The sequence below is a fragment of the Oxyura jamaicensis genome, chromosome 3, assembly GCF_011077185.1.
Source record: "Oxyura jamaicensis isolate SHBP4307 breed ruddy duck chromosome 3, BPBGC_Ojam_1.0, whole genome shotgun sequence".
NCBI classification, from domain to species: Eukaryota; Metazoa; Chordata; class Aves; order Anseriformes; family Anatidae; genus Oxyura; species Oxyura jamaicensis.
Genome location: NC_048895.1, coordinates 44,458,643 through 44,475,127, shown reverse-complemented (window position 1 = coordinate 44,475,127; position 16,485 = coordinate 44,458,643). Strand labels below are relative to the sequence as shown.

The window sequence follows — 16,485 nt, the reverse complement described above, 5'->3', positions numbered from 1 at the left end:
AGGTGCCTCTGGTTCTTTCAGAATGGAGCTAACCTGAACCTCTGAAAACAGGAATGAAGAGTTGAATTAATAGGGGATCTCTGTAAACCAAAAAATACAAAATTTTACCCCATGCCTTTTTTTCAAATGGAAATTTTGCTTTACTGAGCTGTCTGTGCATTGCTATAACTCAAACAGTATGTCTTCTCCCCTGAACCATGCTTCAAAACCCTCTGAAAGCAGGACACATGAGCACAATCTCATGCTTCCTTGCTGAAGGCGAACTTGATTTAAAGTCAAATGTATCCAACTTGAATTATTTGTCCTGGTCTAAACGTAAGTTCTGAGCCTGTTTCAGCCCAAACTGCTGTCAGTTGGTTAAACATTGTCAGTTATTCACCCTTTCTTTGCAGTGTCTTTCTAAGACACTTTTTCTGCTCATGAAGACTGGGGACTGCTATTGTGTAGGCCACCAAATGACTGAAAATTCCTGAGATAATGCAAATCTTGGGGAACCTTTACTCACCTCACAGGACTCCCTTGATACAGGGCATATGTGATCTCACAGGGTATGCGATCCCTCTTGCATGTTTGATAAGCTACTTGAAGTAATTCCTTTCACCCTCTAGCTATACCTAACGTGGCCATACCAGCTGAAATAAATGCAGAATACTGCTGGAAGTCAGCTCCATAGAGCACCAGTGGCATTGATGCAGGATGCCAGAGCTGCTGTGACTCTGGACATGTGGTGTAGATCCTGATAACCAGGAAAAGGGTTAAAAAAATGTAAATCCCCCAAAGAATGCAGTTCTTGGGAAATGTTTTTTCAGTGTCCCAACACAGCTCTTTTTTATAAACACAAGAGCATATGGTTCTTATGAACGCAAAAATGTTTATTTTTTTAGCAATGTTTTATGGAACTAATAAATGTCAAAATATTTGATTTCAGCTCAGGAAGAAAATTCCAGCTTTCAGCATGTTATGCTTTTATAATTTTATTGGTGAATCAGTTAGCAAAATAAAAAGAAGCTCAAAATTTTCAAGGTGAAATTAGCATTAATCACTACACATGGACAAATCTGTCATCGTTCTGGTAAAATAACTGAGCTTATAGAAACAGATTCTCTGGATTTGCTATATCTTCATGGTCTTGGATAGCTAATTGCGTGTCCATGCTTTAGCCAGTGCTGTGATTATAGTGTAGCATAAACTAGTTCAAGCCAAATTTAAACTACTTCGTTTGGGTCCTGGTAGTATTTGAAGCACAGCAGCTAAAGCAGCGGCACTAAAATGCCTTTAGGAAGTTGAGTAAATATTTGGAGGAGTTACTGTAACATGGAGCCCCATGCCTTTCCTCTGAACTGCTACCAGTACCGGAGCCTGGCATAGTTAGCTATGGCCGTACTGCTTTGCAGTGCAAACAAGACCACAAAATATGGTTGGTTGGTTGCAATGTTTGCTTTAGCAGACAAAAAAAACCCTCGAGAGCAACTGAAGCATTTTTGAATGTTCTTATCTCCTAAATATGTTTTAAGTTTGGTGGTTGTTTTTGTTGTTGTTTTGTTTTTTAATGTAATAGCTCGGAGGGAGATGTTTTGATGTGTTAAGAAAAAGTAAAGTTTCAACGCAAATTGAGTTAGAGCCCTAGTGGGTTAAAATTCAGGAGTTGGTGCTAATTAATGTTTCACTGATTGCAGATGATAAAGGAAGCAGAGAAAAGAGTTTGGAAAAGTTTTTGCTCTTAAATTGACCTGGAAGATTTGATGTGTAAAGCTTATTGAAGCGTGTGCATGTATTCATGCAAAGCAAGGATGGCGTATTCAGCGCTTGTGTCGTCCCAGTAAGAACTGTGCCACATCTCTGCATATTTGTTGGTTTCTCAGTTTAGTATGACAGCATGTCAGCGGAATGGCAAGACAAGCAGTATTTGTCCGTCAAGCCAGAAAAGTGCTCATTTCCTGATTAAAGAGAGTACATTTTCATACAACTTACAATTAGACTGTGGAACGCGTTGCCACAGGATGTTACGCCAGGCCAAGAATTCAGCAAGATGCAAAAAAAAACTTGAATGCTAATGCTAATAGTATTTTTTTTTTTCAGCAGAGATTCAACTCATATTTCAGCTTTGAGAGCAGTTTACAGCTATTAAGGATTAGGATGAGACAGAGATTAATTATTCTGTCTCCAGCCACCATGGTGTTTCTTGTTTCTTCCTCTGGCCGTTGTCAGAGACAAAATGCTGAACTAAGTGGCTTGGGTCTAATTCTGTATCTGTTTATCAGTGATCCCTCTGTACAGTCTTATTTATGGAGAACATGAAAATGAAATCTATGTTTGTGCAGGCTCCAGACTGTAGTGGCCAGATCCTGGTCAAACATACAAGGAGACTTGAGTAAATGCTTAAAAACAAACTGTGTTCTTCATTAAGTTAAGCTCTTAGTATCATCTATTAGTGAAGTGTACTAGTGTACTATACACGCAGGGAAGTCACTACATTTTGTAATCTTTGCTGCTACCAAAATTCCTGTTTCTATTTAGTCATTTTACTATAGCCTATAGAATTACATGCCACTTATTGGAAAAGAGAGCTAACCAAACTAAACCCAACCAACCAACCAAAAAAGATTCACAACAGAAAGATAATAGCTTTCTTCCAAATGTAAAGATTCATACCTCAAATTCTTAAGTGGTGGTTATGGTATTCGTGTTTCAGATTTCTGTCCATCTTCTATAAACAGCACTTGTTGCAGGCCTTAGTCCTGGGGAGGTTACTTTTTGATGTGCTAGAGAAACAATGAATGAGTTAGGATACCCATGTTTTATGAATTCCCTGCCTTTGATGATTTCTTATTTTCAAGTCTTGTCTTTATGTTGTATGAAGTTATATTTAAAAGGGTTAGTGGAAAAAAGTTATTTGTACAGCCCTGTCTTACCTTATTTTTTCTTGAATTTGAAAACATGTACCTAGTTGTTTTAGACATTGTTTTGGCCCAAGGGTTATACGGTCATTGCTCTTTTCTAACAGGTGGAATCAGTCAGTTAAATTGTCTTTCGTTCACTTTAAAAATTAGTCTGAAATCCAGATCAGGACATAAAAGAAAGTCATCCCTCTGGTTATCATGGTGAGAAGTGTTTATCTCAGAAAAGGTAGTTCAGCAGGGGTGAGGATGGAAATACTTGAAGATGGTGCTGCCCACAAAGATGGCTTCCATGTTAAACATGACCTCAGGAGCCTCCAATTTCTGCTCTGCTACTGACTTTTCTGAGACAAGTCACAGAGCAGATTTGCAGCCTCTGATGTCTTTTTTCACATCTAAAGGAGGAGCACAACTTGACCACTTCCTTTCTTAGTGTGACACAAAGGAAACACGGGCAGCAGGGATATCTCATAGTCTGGTATGTGGGAGAAAGAAAGATGGATCTGTACTGCCTGGAAAAGACTCTGTCTGCCAGAGAGGCTGACAAAAGGATTAAAACTAGCTCAGAGCACCACAAGTGTACACCTGTAAATCATTCCCTCCAGTGCAGGCAGCAGACACTCCAAAAAAAAAAAAAAAAAAAAAAAAAGCAGGAGAGAACCTTGAAGTTTTCCTTTCCGATCTCTTGGACTGCATCACAAAACAAACAAACAAACAAACAACAAAAAAAAACACTTCTTTGGTGAATCCTGGCCCCTCTCCCGCTCCAAGGTTGTTTTCTGTAATGGACCAGAGGCATGTCAGACATTCCTACACAACCTTTGGGATTTGTCAACTCACCGCTCTTTTCCCCTCTACTGAACAAAGTGGTGACTCCCGTGGCAGCTCAGCTCTTCCTCATTACCTTTTAATTTCCTGGCATAGGAAGTCAGGTTTAGAGCAGCAGTAAGCAGGTTTGGTATGCCAGCTTCATACTGCCAAGCTAAATAAGTCTTTTAAAACCCAATCTGTAAGTGCTGCTGTCACGGAAATGTCAGCAGGTCACAAGTTTTATGTCATAGGCCTACATTTTCCCTAGTCTGTTCTCCTGTATTATGGCAACATACTTATATTTTTGTCTTCAGTTAATCATTGTACTTTGCTCCTCAGAGTTTACAGTGCTTTTGAGTCTCAAGACACGGTATTTGCAGACGTGGCCCCTTTGCTAACATCTCTCCTGGACGGGTAAGTTAAAAGGTGGGGGTAAGAAGGCTAAAGGGTCATTGTCTACTGAAATCCACCAGTTAAAAAGAATTACTTAATAGTGGCAGTCCAGTTAAGTTCTATGACTTTGCAGTTCCATTGTCCTGTTGTTTTTTTTTAATGAACACTGTGTAAATGTTGTTTCCCCATATGAACATTGAAATCACTGTTCACAAAGTTGAGCACAGCAGACAAATTTGGACAAGAAGTACTTCTGGTGAAGGATGCTATCTTTTCTTCTTTGCTGTGTTTTGGTAGATTATGTTCTATAAATGTATCTCAGTTGCATACACAGTATAATATATACATCTTTTATTTACATCTTTTCCAGCAGTGCATTTATACGTAGAATGCCTGCTGGGGCACTCTGTGATCATCTGTTCTGTTGTTTTACATAGCACAAGCCATGGGAGGTCGTACAATCATTTCTTGGTTGAACCAAAATTGAGCATCCTCAGCTGTAGTTCTAACGCTCCTTGGGCATTGGGGTTAAAGCAGAATTCTGGTCTGACTACAGAAGCGATCAGCTACAAACACCAGCAAATACGTGTAATTACTTTTTAGGCATTGAAGTTCATTAAGTATGACTTTTCATTTATACCACACTCAAGCTATTCTCACAAAGAAGCGCTGAAGTGCCTGTTATTATTATCCTTGAGATTTGAGCTAAGATTTAAGCAAAACTTCCTTTCCAACCTTTCTCTCTCTCTCTCCTCACCCCAGCTCCAATACCACTCAGCTGTAGGTGTTTGTTGTAGACCTGTCACGGACCTTCTGCTCCCTGAGGAGGGAAAGGCAGCCAGCCCCTTTCCATCCCCAGTGGCACAGCTGAACAGTGGCAATCCTTGCTCCTGGCAGCCTGCACACTGGAGTTTCCAAGTCTCTCCTTTTCTTACTGATAGTTAAAAGCAGCCTAGCAGATGCCTAGCAGGGTACTGTGGATATTGGGAAACCCCTGGTAACCCTTTCCACATGCCACAGCAGGTCCCATAAGGGCTCTCTGGGGCAAGGGGAGTTCTATATGGCCCATAAGGTGCTGTTCTATTTTACCAAGGATAAGTAACTACAGTTGCCATAGTTGAGCAATCTAGGGACCACGAGGTTGCAGGGTTTTGCAGAAGTCCTTATAACCACTGTTTTCTTTCTCTAACCTTTCCTTTTGCAATGAAAGTAAGTTTGCTTTGGCTCAATATGTTGCCTAAGTGTATTCGGACATACCCGATCTGTACCTTGATCTGCAGGACTTCCTACTTTCTAATGGGCACACTGAAAGAATCCTGCCCTAAAAGTTAGGGTTTTTATATTCATTTAGGAAATGTTCTGTTACTGAAAACAAAAGAGCTGTCTTGTTCTTCCAGAAGTGTCATTTAAACAGAAGCAGATTTTCAGGGAAGGAGAGGCTGTGCACATGAGCCACGTTTCTGAGCAGCCTTCCCATCGTAAATGTGAAACAGACGTACTTAGTCTGAACCTTGAACTTCTTTGCTGCTCCTGATTGTTTTAGTCTGGTCTCCAGAGCGATCTGTTACAACTTAAAGCTTAAGTAGAAAGGAGAGTTCCGCTGTTTTTCTTTATTTTTCTTTTTTAATTAATTGATTCATTTTTCAGTATAAATACACAGGGAGAAAAGATTGTTCCATACGCAAAACAAATGAAGTACAGCAGGCTTCAAAGTTTGCCGTTAGCAATACAGGTCCAGCAAGGGACTAAGAAAATATTTCCTTTCTTTACAACATTGAAAAATCAACCTTATTTATTTATTTTAAGGAATAATACATTTATGCTCATTTGATTTCCTTTAATAGTGATACCCTTCCTCCTAGTGATAAGTTCCCTATAGCGAACAGCCCCATTCTTCTCAGGAGAGGAATATTGTGAAGGTATTGATATTTGGATTTGACAATAAGATCTTTTTCTAAACAATAATATAACTAACGCAGTAGAGTGGAAAAAGAGAAATGTTGGCACACATAGGTGAATCGTAACCTGAAATTTTCAAATTAGAAGCCTGATGATAGAAGTGGCTTCATGCTCTATTTGAAACTGCTATGCTGAAAGCAGAACATCAGGAAAGTAAACTAGATAAAAGTAAATCCGTCTTCTGCTGCTGCTTATCCTTTTGTTGAATCACCCAAATGAAAGTTCATTTTTCTTCAAGGTTACAAGTGCCTGTCTACCTAGCTTTTGATCATAGCATCTGTATATTGTCAGAACTATTTGGGGCAACGCGCATACTTTCTAACAAAAAGTGATTAAGGGAAATTTAAATACTGGATTATATGAAAGCTCAGAAACTTCTGAAAAGACCTCCATTCTATTTTTGCTAAGGAATACAACTACTTGCAAGCTTCTGGCTCCCCTTTTGGTTTCAAAGATCTCTATTTGAATTTGAAGAGGGACTGGAAGTCTCAAGAAACTATGACTTGGCCAGCCAGCGTGCTATAAGGGGGGAACTTTGAAAATCGCTGGTTGTTAGCCTAGCTGGAGACTACCAAAATTACTGGAAGCTTTTGCAGTGATATAAATGCGATCAGAGTTACGTCAACAGTCAATACTTAGGGAAATCCCTTGTTTCAGATTTACAACTAATTTCTAGCACATTCTAGTTTGCTATACTGCTCTTGATGTTCAGTTACAGTTCTCTCCTTTACCTCACCATACCTATGATTAGACTTCTAGTTTATACTCTGCATCCTGAAGATGTGGGGAGATGTTATTGCAGGTTCACTGCCTGCAACTTTGACTTTGCTCCCCAAAAGGGGTATGCAGGTATTTGCTGTGTTGCCCACATTTCTTTCTAATGAAAGAAAGCTTTCTTAGTAATCCTCCAAAAAGAATTGCTTCTAGGCATATTTAATATACAAACAAACAAACAAACAAAAAAACCTGCAAACATATTTCTCTGCAGTGGCAATATAAGTATTTGAAGATCTAAAAGCATGGACTTAACACAATTAGATGAGATGCTCATTGAAATTTGATCGCATGTGCTTGAAACAACATTTCTGATAAGAGGAAAAGTGTCAGATAACCAAAAGCAACTGTTCAGGTCTGCCCACAGTGAAGCTATAGCTTAAGCAGTAAAATTCCACCTCCTGCCAAACAAGGAGCAAGCCCGTTTTTGCAGCTCTAGTCGAGCAGAAATGTCAGCACGCTGCAGAGCGCTCCTAGCACATGGAGAGCCTGCTAATGTTGTGCCTCGGAACAAACAAGATAGATAGATAGCCCAGTGAAGGAGCAGTCCTGTCAGCATAACTGCACGTCTTCCAAGAGTTTTTGCTGGCTGCAGAGTAGACACATCCAAGCAGGGACTAATCCTCAGCTGCACAGGGCAGCCTTGATCTTCGCTACAAAGTAGTACAGTGGCTGGACACACGCGTATCTGCCCACTCGTTTTGCTTCTGATGTTTGATCCCATTACCTCAGAAACACACCTGGGGAAAGGATTCATACATCTCAATTCAGATGCCACTGTCACAGCCCTCTATACCCGAGCTCAAGGCTCTGAAATTTATACATATATGTGTGTGCATATTCATTTTTTCCAGTACAGAAAAAAACATTTTCAGAGTTCACGTCTACTTCAGAAGATGATTAATTGTGTTTCACGGGTGCCTGTACCTCTGCAGTGACATTGCATGTTTACATCTTCTACAAGTCCATGTCAGAGCAATTCCTCCCACCATTGCTGCAGAGTAGTCTTCATGTTCATCCTTGTATTGATCTTATGCCTTTGGTTTAAAATGCGTGCCTCTTACTGTTAGGGCTGTCTGATCTTTTCCAGTGGCTGAGGGCGCTGACCGAAGAGCCTTCCTGAAACGACTGTGAGAGCTGAAGAGTTTACTGTTCCCAGCTGTTAAGACATTAGTGCTGCGGTTTGCAGCACAGCACCGTAAGACAAATCAAACCCAGTGATGGTTTACTTTAAAACACTGTACTGTAAACCGCAGCGGTTCAGGAGCTGATAAACAAGAAGCCGAGTAGTGCATGAACTGGAAGCTGGGCAGCCAGGAGGTCTAACATCATCAATCATTCCAAGCTAAGCATCCCCGCTTTTGTCAGTTCCTTGCCCTTCAAAGGTGCTTAAAAAATAAAAGCACGTTTAGGAGATGTTACAAGCAGTTCTTTAATTTCTGTCATCTCTTTAGGTAGCCAGAAAGCAAGCTGCAGGGGCAGTATATTTATTATATTTATTTCAGTTAGTGTTCCCAATTTGTATGGGCTTTAAGTTGGTACCTTACACACACATCTGATAATGGTGAAATAAATGAAGGCCCTTTCGATTTTCAGGTACAATGTGTGTATTATGGCTTATGGGCAGACTGGGAGTGGAAAGACATACACGATGTTGGGACCACAGTTAGAAGAGAACTTTGCATTTGCCTTGGAAGATGAATCAGAACTTGGAATTATTCCTCGAGCTACCCAGGAATTGTTCAGGTAACACTTACCTGGTAATATCAACCGAAGTAAAGGCATGCTTACAGACTTCACACCTTAAACTTTATAGAAAGGATGAAATAATGTTTATAATGTATTTATTTTTACAGATAGCAGTTTCACAACTGTTAATATTTATAGCATCTCTGACTGCCAATCCATATTTGAGATCCGATAGATTCCTAGTCTCTAGCGTAGGCTGTTTTTCGAAGAAAATAAGGCTATTCAATTTTACTGTGTACATCTGCCCATCTGTCTTTCAGACTCCTTTAACTTTTCAATAGGTTTCAACCATAGTTGTGCAAGTCCAAACGATACTTAAGTTCCTAGAAGTTTTTTGAAAATTGACCGTAGGAATAGATGAAAAGGATCCAGGATAGAACCCAGTCCCCAAGAATGGTAGCGGAGTTTTTAACCACTATCTGTTTTCTCTAGAAAACTAGATTTTTTAGTTGAACCTATTGTATGATTTGAACTGATGTGCTGCTACGTTATAATAGAAGAGTCATTAGAGGTTTTTTCAGCTAAGCCTGTTTCTTCTGGAGAAGAGTGTAAACAAAATCAAAAGAGCCAACTTTGCACCAAAATGATTGTACCTAACTGTAAATATTCTCCTGAATAAAAAATCCCTTAATTTATGAATTTTCTGAGCTTATGGACGGATAACCCATTACAGATCTAGCTGGGCAGTTTAGCATCTCTCTCTGCTCATTGTCTGTACTCTGGCAGAGCTTATCATACCTTGAGCTCTGACTGCAGTAACCTCCAGCAGAGCAATGGTATAAAAAATTTAGAGGAGAGTGTGGGGTTAGTAGAGAAAAACAATTTAAGCTGGCACAGCTGTTTGGAAAATGAATGTTTACTTAGTGCTTCATGTATAATTTAACTGTATATTCTGATTTTTCAGCTGAACGGTAGCATGCGGGTGAGGCAAAGTCATGACTGTGGATATTTAATAAGCACTTTTATCAGATTGTTAATTAGATTACAATTAAAGAATAGTTCTTTATATACAGATTGTCCACTTGAGGTTTGACTTCAGCTTTCTTCATTTATTTATTTTTTCTATTTTTATTCTCCAGGCTTATTTCAGAAAAGCCACCAGGAAGTTACTGGGTTGAGGTTTCTGTTGTAGAAGTGTATAATAACGAAATTTTTGATCTTCTGGCCAAAGACAGTTGTGGAAAAGTATTTGGCGTCAAACGTGATGTTGTCACAACCAGAGAAGGAAAGAGCAACGTTCCATTGCTTACATATGAGTGAGTGCACAGTTTGATCTTTATCATCTGATCATGATCCAGTGTCTGTGTGATGCACAGCTGTCATAAAAGTCCATTTTAAATGTCAGGGATTGCTTCTAAACAATGAGTTCTTACCACATGGAAACGAAAAAACTGGATGGTTCTCGCTGTCTGTGAGACTGCAAATGTCAAAATTCTTTCAGCATTAACAGTACGGTGAGTTTTGGTCACACTTCTGCGTTGGGTACCGTACGATCAGAACACCTGAACAAAGCTGTATATTTCATTGCTGCTGAACCTAGGGTGTCTTGTCAGCTGTAGAAAAAGAAGGAGTGACCCAATCACAAAGCACTTACTAAAAGACAAATTTTGCAGATTAGAGTAGAAATGGGTGAACTTTTCTTTTTTTAGGTTTTTAAGCAGCTGTAAAGTTAGCTTTCTCTACACAAATTGGGTTTAAAATATACTGTAGAAAGGTCATTTAAAGTCATCTTTTAATATAAATACCCATCTTGCACTGTTTAGTATTCTGTTTTCATAATTGAAGGCATTAATTGCGAATTAATATGAAGGCATTTGAACCCTCCCCAGCATACAGGCATGTGGTAAGATAGATTCTTATTTATACATTGTGGCATTGAAGGGAGACCTACAGTAATTAAGGCTACGGCTCTACTTGTAGTATTGTTTCCTTGTATGTCCTAAGCATTACAAAAGCTTGTCCTAGTGTATGTAGGAATGGCTCTTGATGTTACATGTGTGTAGCATACAAAGAAAATACATAAATTCTTGTTATATGTAAAACACCTTAACTAATTAGATGATGAAAATACCATGTTGATAACAATTCATATATTAACAAGCATAAGGCTGTTTCAGATGCTTTTATTTTAGTAACAGGTGTCTTGTTTATGCTATTATTAAATCAACTCTAATAAAAAACAAGCGTTGACAAGCAGCACTTGTGGCACCAGAGAGGAGATGCTACCCCGTGGAATTAAGCTACTGAACATCTCACTGTGAGTGCCCAGAACATGAACAGATTCCAGAAAGGAACATTTCTGCTTGTGCACAACAGGGAGGTCTAGCAACTTAAAAAAAAAAAAAAAAGTGATTTTTGGGGGGCAGATAAATTTGTGAAAAGAAACATCTTGCCTGATTGAAATGTTAAGCACAGTTTTGCAGCATATTACGTTTCTGGGGGAAACAAGATTTTTTTCTTTGCTTCTCTATCATAATACTTGTCACAGTCTAATCCCTGCTTTTCCAGGAGGAACTGGAAGTCAGATATGAGAAGCATTTTCCCTGCCTCTGAGTTAAAACAAAATGCATGTTCAGTAGAAATAACTGAGGGCAGTATTTTTATCTTGTGGGACTTAAGCCACATAAGCAGACTAGTTGTTGTTTGTTCACTGGGTTCATGATACTGTCATAAAGCCTTGATAAAAATACACTTTCACTGGCTTCTCCATATGTCCATTAAAGTACAGAGCAGTCTCATTTCTGTTAACATGAAAAGAAAATGAAAAACTCCTTCAGAAGTGATTGGTGTGGAGCCCAACCTGTGTGTGCTGAATCCTTCTTGGAGGAGCTAACCTTGCACATTTGACTAGAGAAGAAAGGAACTGTATGACTTGGGAAATGAAAATAATTTGTCAGAAGCTCCAAGTAATTTTTAGTTAACGGTATTTCAAGATGCTGTCCTGAACTCATTCCTGAAAGTAGCCTACCCCCTTTCCCAAGAGAGCTTTGTGCAGTTAGCAGGTGAGCCATCTCTTTTCCTAAGCTTTGGAGAAGGGAGAGGTATCGCTGGATTTGTGCCACAGAGATAGGAACTCGAATCAGCAATGAGGTTTTGTTTCTCCTTCTATTTCATGAAATGGCTGCAATGTTTATTTCTCTAAATTTTAATTTATGGTAAAAGAACCTGGAGCCTTGAGATAAGCACCTCTTAAGAATACATCTCAATCACTTGGTAAATACTCAGTTCTAACGCATATATAAATAAGAATATGGACTTGTATCTCAATTACAATGCAAGCAGCAAAAAGTCCAATTGATAAACAAGTTATATCAATAATTACACAGAAAGGTTAATAAGAAAGGGCAATTCCAAACAAAGTAAGGGAACCATTGAATGAAGCCACCCAGCTGCCTGAAATCTAAAGTAAACAGATGGTGCTTTGAATAAAAACACATCCTCATTTGTGATAATATTTCATCTAGAATATATTGGCCTGCTGCGTCTCACTGGCTTCTCCATATGTCCATTAAAGTACAGCAGTCTCTTTCCTGTTACATGGACATCCTACCGAATGACAAAAACCTCAGTCTCTTTCTTCTTTTATGACTTGGTTGATTTTGGAGAAAATTCAGCATCAAATTTTTAACCTAACCACAACAGGGCTTCTCTTTGTAGAGTCTGGTTTGGGAACACGGGGTACGCAGAGCGTGATAAAGTAGCAGAGGCTCTTACCATCGCTCCTGCTGAGAAGCTGCTGTGACAGGCACGCAGCACTGGGCTGGGGATGCTGCTCAGCTCCAACGTCAATTGTATTTTCCTCGTGGTTGACCAGCACTGACTGCATGCCCTGAGGCTTATCTTCTGCAAACTGTTGGAGCACAGCAGCTTGCAGCACCAGCCACGTGCCAGTGCACAGCGACAGCAGCTTGCAGAAGCCGACTGCCTGTTGGTACGTCCTCACAAAGGCTGCTCACCTCTGCGGGCATCCAGTCCTGGCTGATCAGCCACTGGAAGATGCAGCTCAGAACTCAGGAAGGCAGGACCTGTCACCTTGGACTTGAGGCAGCAGTCAGATCCCCCAGTGTGAGGCTCTGCCTTCCCTGACGGTATGAACTACAGCCACAGCTTCCCTGCTGCTGCCAGCTCAGCTGAACCAGGGAGACATCACGGGCACAGGGGCAGAGCTAGTGCACAGGGTGTGAGCACTCGTGGCGTGGATTGGTAGGCTGGAGTCTGTTGTGGTCATTTAGCTCCTGCAGCCGTATTTTGGTGTGTCGCTGGTTTACAGAGGGCACTGGTTTTAAGTAGCTGCTTAAGTGTGTGTAGGTACGGTGTAGCTAAGCGTTTTTCTCTTCTTCAGATGCTTTATTTCTAGAGCAAATTGTCTGAATATAGTTCTTTTTTTAATTTAAACTCTTCAAGTAGTGCTCTTCATATCACAAAGTATACTTGTGCCCAGCGTGACTTTCACAGCCAAATCTAAGGCAGGAAGGCCTTGCCTTTTGTCACACACTTGCTTTTGCTGATTGCAGTGATGTGGAACCATGTCTGTAGTGAGCAGCCTGTTAGGAGATTTATGGAGGGTTCTGGTGTGTTTCAAAGTATGTGGTAACCAGGCTGTGATATGCATTCATAATAACCTATATCCCCACCTAGAATCTAATGTTTATATGATGCAACTTGAGTGATTATTGAAGAAAGCAGTGCAGCAAAAGGAGAAGGTAGGCAATCTCGCCTCATTTGTTTTTAACGCTGCAAACCTGGGGAAAATCATGGTGTCTTTTTTACTTTGCCCAAGCATTTGATTTCAGTCTCTGTGTCAGGTTTTCTTCCCTACAACTGGTCATATTTGCAGTATTTCAACTGGAAAATAAAATGGATAGTATAAGATAAAATGGTCTGCAAAAACTGATGCCTGTCTATTCTGACACTGTGCTGGAATCCCTGCCCTTTGGACAGTGGGAACTCAACTTTTTCCTAAGGATTCTGGATTTAGTCCCAAATGTAAACTGTACTTTCTAAAGGTCCATTAAAATTCCTATTTTTTTCCCCAATTCCGTGCCTCCAAAAAGCAAGAGGTACCTTAACATAAATTGGACAACTCCACATCTCTAAAACAGAGATGCAAGGAATGTCTAAATCTGTCTTTTTTTCAAAAGTGTGAAGGAATCAAAATTTCATCACTCCTATTGCTGAGATCCTGTATTTAAAGACCTGCAAAGCTGGCAAGCCACTTGCCCAGCACTTTCATACTACATCACAGCTTTTGTCTTGAATTTTCATCTTGGACTACGTAACTCCCAATGAAAAAGGTCTATACCACAGCTGCTTGTGCAGCTCAGAACTGAAGTTAGTTTTGAGGTAGAATTAAGAAGAGTACAAGGAGTTAGAAGAGCAAAAAGTGGAAATGCTCAAATTCTGAGTTGCCAGCTTTCTCATGTCATTTTTACTGTGAATCAGTTCAACCTTCTGCTTGTTTCTTTACTTCCTAGGACTGTTGAAAATGCATCTGAATTTTTGCATCTGGTTATCAAAGGCCTACAGCTGAGAGTCAGGCACCCAACGCTAGTGCATGCTCATTCCTCTCGTTCTCATCTGGTTGTTACGCTGACCATAACCACAACTGTCTCTGGGGATAGCTTTGGTGAGTAGCATGTTACTAAAATACTTTGTGAGACAGTTCTTTTTGAAAAACAGCCTGTGGACTTTGAGATTTTCATAGTGCTCTTTCTTCCCTTTCCCAGTGCTTAATATATTCCTTTAGTTCTTTAACTTCTAAATATCTTCTCAAATAACTCATCAGTTTGATTCCTCAACGCGAATGGTTTTCTTAGAAGCTTTCACAGAAACTTTTAACTTCACATCTCTTGGCTTACGAAGTTCTTGAAGCTTTACAGCATGAAACAACTAATTAAATAAATGGTATCAGTAAGATAGATGCTGAAATAGAGTGGTTAAATCCCTTTGCACGATGCATCATACTATTCATGCAAACTTATAATTTTTCATGCAAAGTCTGAGGTGAAGCTAACCACGTGCTTTAGGGATCAGCACAAGCTGTTGGTAAGAAAGAATTATTTTTTACCTGCTGCCTTGCAAAAATGTCCACTAAATTCAGAATCTCTTGAACTGTTAGTAACAGGCCACTGTAGGAACAGACAACATAGTTGTCCTATTTAGCGCGGCAAAATCTGTATTTTTACTTTTCATTACCACACCAAGACTTACCAGTTTATTGCTTTAGGAATAACTTCGGCTTTGGGGGATTAACTTTGTTTTCTTTTGCTTATGTTGTAATTAGACTCTGTTTCTAGTGCTGTGGTCCGTCTCCTTCATACTCTGCAACAACAATATGGTTTTAGAAAGTGGAAAATATTTAACATTTTTTCCCCTAGATTGCTATCGGAAATTAAACCGACAACATTAGCAAAACAGAACAAACAGTACCCTCGCTTACCTATGGCCCTTGCCAAAAGACACAGTCACTTCACATGTTGCAGCTCTAACGTTCCAGATGTTAGCTCTGTCCAGTTCCAGATTCTTGTCAATCAGAGATGCTCAAAAGAGGGAGTGTTTGCACCGTTAGCACACCAGCCATCTTGTCTAGTCCAGGCTTCCCTTTGCCCTTTCTAATTGCTGTCCCCCTACTACACCGTGCCGTCTGGCAACAAAACTCCAGAGACACCTCTAGTTCAAGGTGAATGCGGGCTCGGGCTTTCAGCTTATAGCGCATGGATGAAGGTGAGCAAGGTGAGCAATATAGTGGAGGAAAACGGCATAGCAAATGGGATCTCTGTAGCAGTTTGACACTGCATTCTGTCTATTTAAAAGGAGCAATTCCTGATTTACAATCCAGCTGCAATTGTCAAATATCTCAAAACTGGAGATCTAAGTCACTAAATAAAAAGTCTGAGTTCTCACTAAAAGCCAGGGTTGACAAGCAAGCACTTTTTCATGTTTGATGAAGGTCTTCCTGCATTTTGTTTCAGTAATCTCTATTGTTTGAGGAGTTTTGAGTTTTCTTTTTCATCTCAAACTGAAGAGGACTGAGAACACTTATTTTTACACTGGTTGTCCTGAAGCCATTTATTTTGTATAAACCAACACAGCTGCCCGCTCTACAGAGTGAACAGCTAGCTTGGGTATTCGCAACAGCCGAGCTGGAGAGGTACAGAGCTCTACAACCCAGTTCAGTCTCCTCTTTATTCAAGTTTTGCAGCTGTGAACTCTCTACTTTTGCAACGAGACTGCTAAGTCCTCAAGAGAGTCTCTTGTCTCTATTACCTATAGCAGTGTGTGTGCCTTTGTTTCTTATATGTCTTTCTTCACAAAAGAAAAAATGAAGAAAAAAAAAGCTGTTCAGGGAAAGCCATTTTGCACACGTTCTTGCTAAGCTGATGGCACAGCAGCTTTTCCAGAGAACCCGTCTTCCTCCTCCTTCCCGGCAGACAGAGGAAGCCAGATGCTGCTGCTGAGGAAGAGGAAGGATATGAAGATGCAGCAGTGGGATATGATGGCTGAAGGAGGCCCAGAGGGAACAACAGCAAAAGACAAAACAGAAGAGGCAGGATTACTTTTTTTTTCCTTTTTTTCTCCCCAGAGCATCAGCAGAGAATGTTTCAAATGCTTAGAAACAGATTTCAGAACTTACTGCTCCCAAATCACACTTTATTTGCAGTCTAAAACATGAAAAAGTGCCTCTTTAAAGTCCTTACTGGACTCCTGTTTCTTGCTTTCCACACCGAAGTGCAAACAGTGAGGATATTATATACAATACAGCCTACACCAAGTCTTGTTGCCAACTGGTATAATCTGTTTGAAAGGAAAACCTTAAATAAGATAGAAAAAGCTCTTCACCCTGCCCATTAGTTAGAATAGGCTGAAACAGCAGATATTGTACTTCCCCCATTGATGCCCCACT

The 16,485-nt window shown here is 40.0% G+C and overlaps 1 protein-coding gene and 1 long non-coding RNA gene across 2 annotated transcripts in view; one reads left to right on the top strand and one right to left on the bottom strand.

Annotated features, from left to right (window-relative positions):
- Positions 1 to 16,485, top strand: part of KIF25 (kinesin family member 25) — a 41,931-nt gene that overhangs the window by 19,144 nt on the left and 6,302 nt on the right. The window contains exons 9-12 of the mRNA XM_035322200.1: positions 4,047 to 4,121; positions 8,430 to 8,579; positions 9,662 to 9,838; positions 14,057 to 14,208. Coding sequence (XP_035178091.1) covers positions 4,047 to 4,121; positions 8,430 to 8,579; positions 9,662 to 9,838; positions 14,057 to 14,208 — 554 coding nt within the window. The remainder of the gene's footprint in view (positions 1 to 4,046; positions 4,122 to 8,429; positions 8,580 to 9,661; positions 9,839 to 14,056; positions 14,209 to 16,485) is intronic.
- On the bottom strand, positions 2,592 to 16,423 carry LOC118164585. Its single transcript, XR_004749554.1, has 3 exons — positions 15,022 to 16,423; positions 14,793 to 14,903; positions 2,592 to 2,762 (listed from the first exon to the last, which is right to left on the bottom strand). It is a non-coding gene; the product is annotated as an uncharacterized LOC118164585 (long non-coding RNA).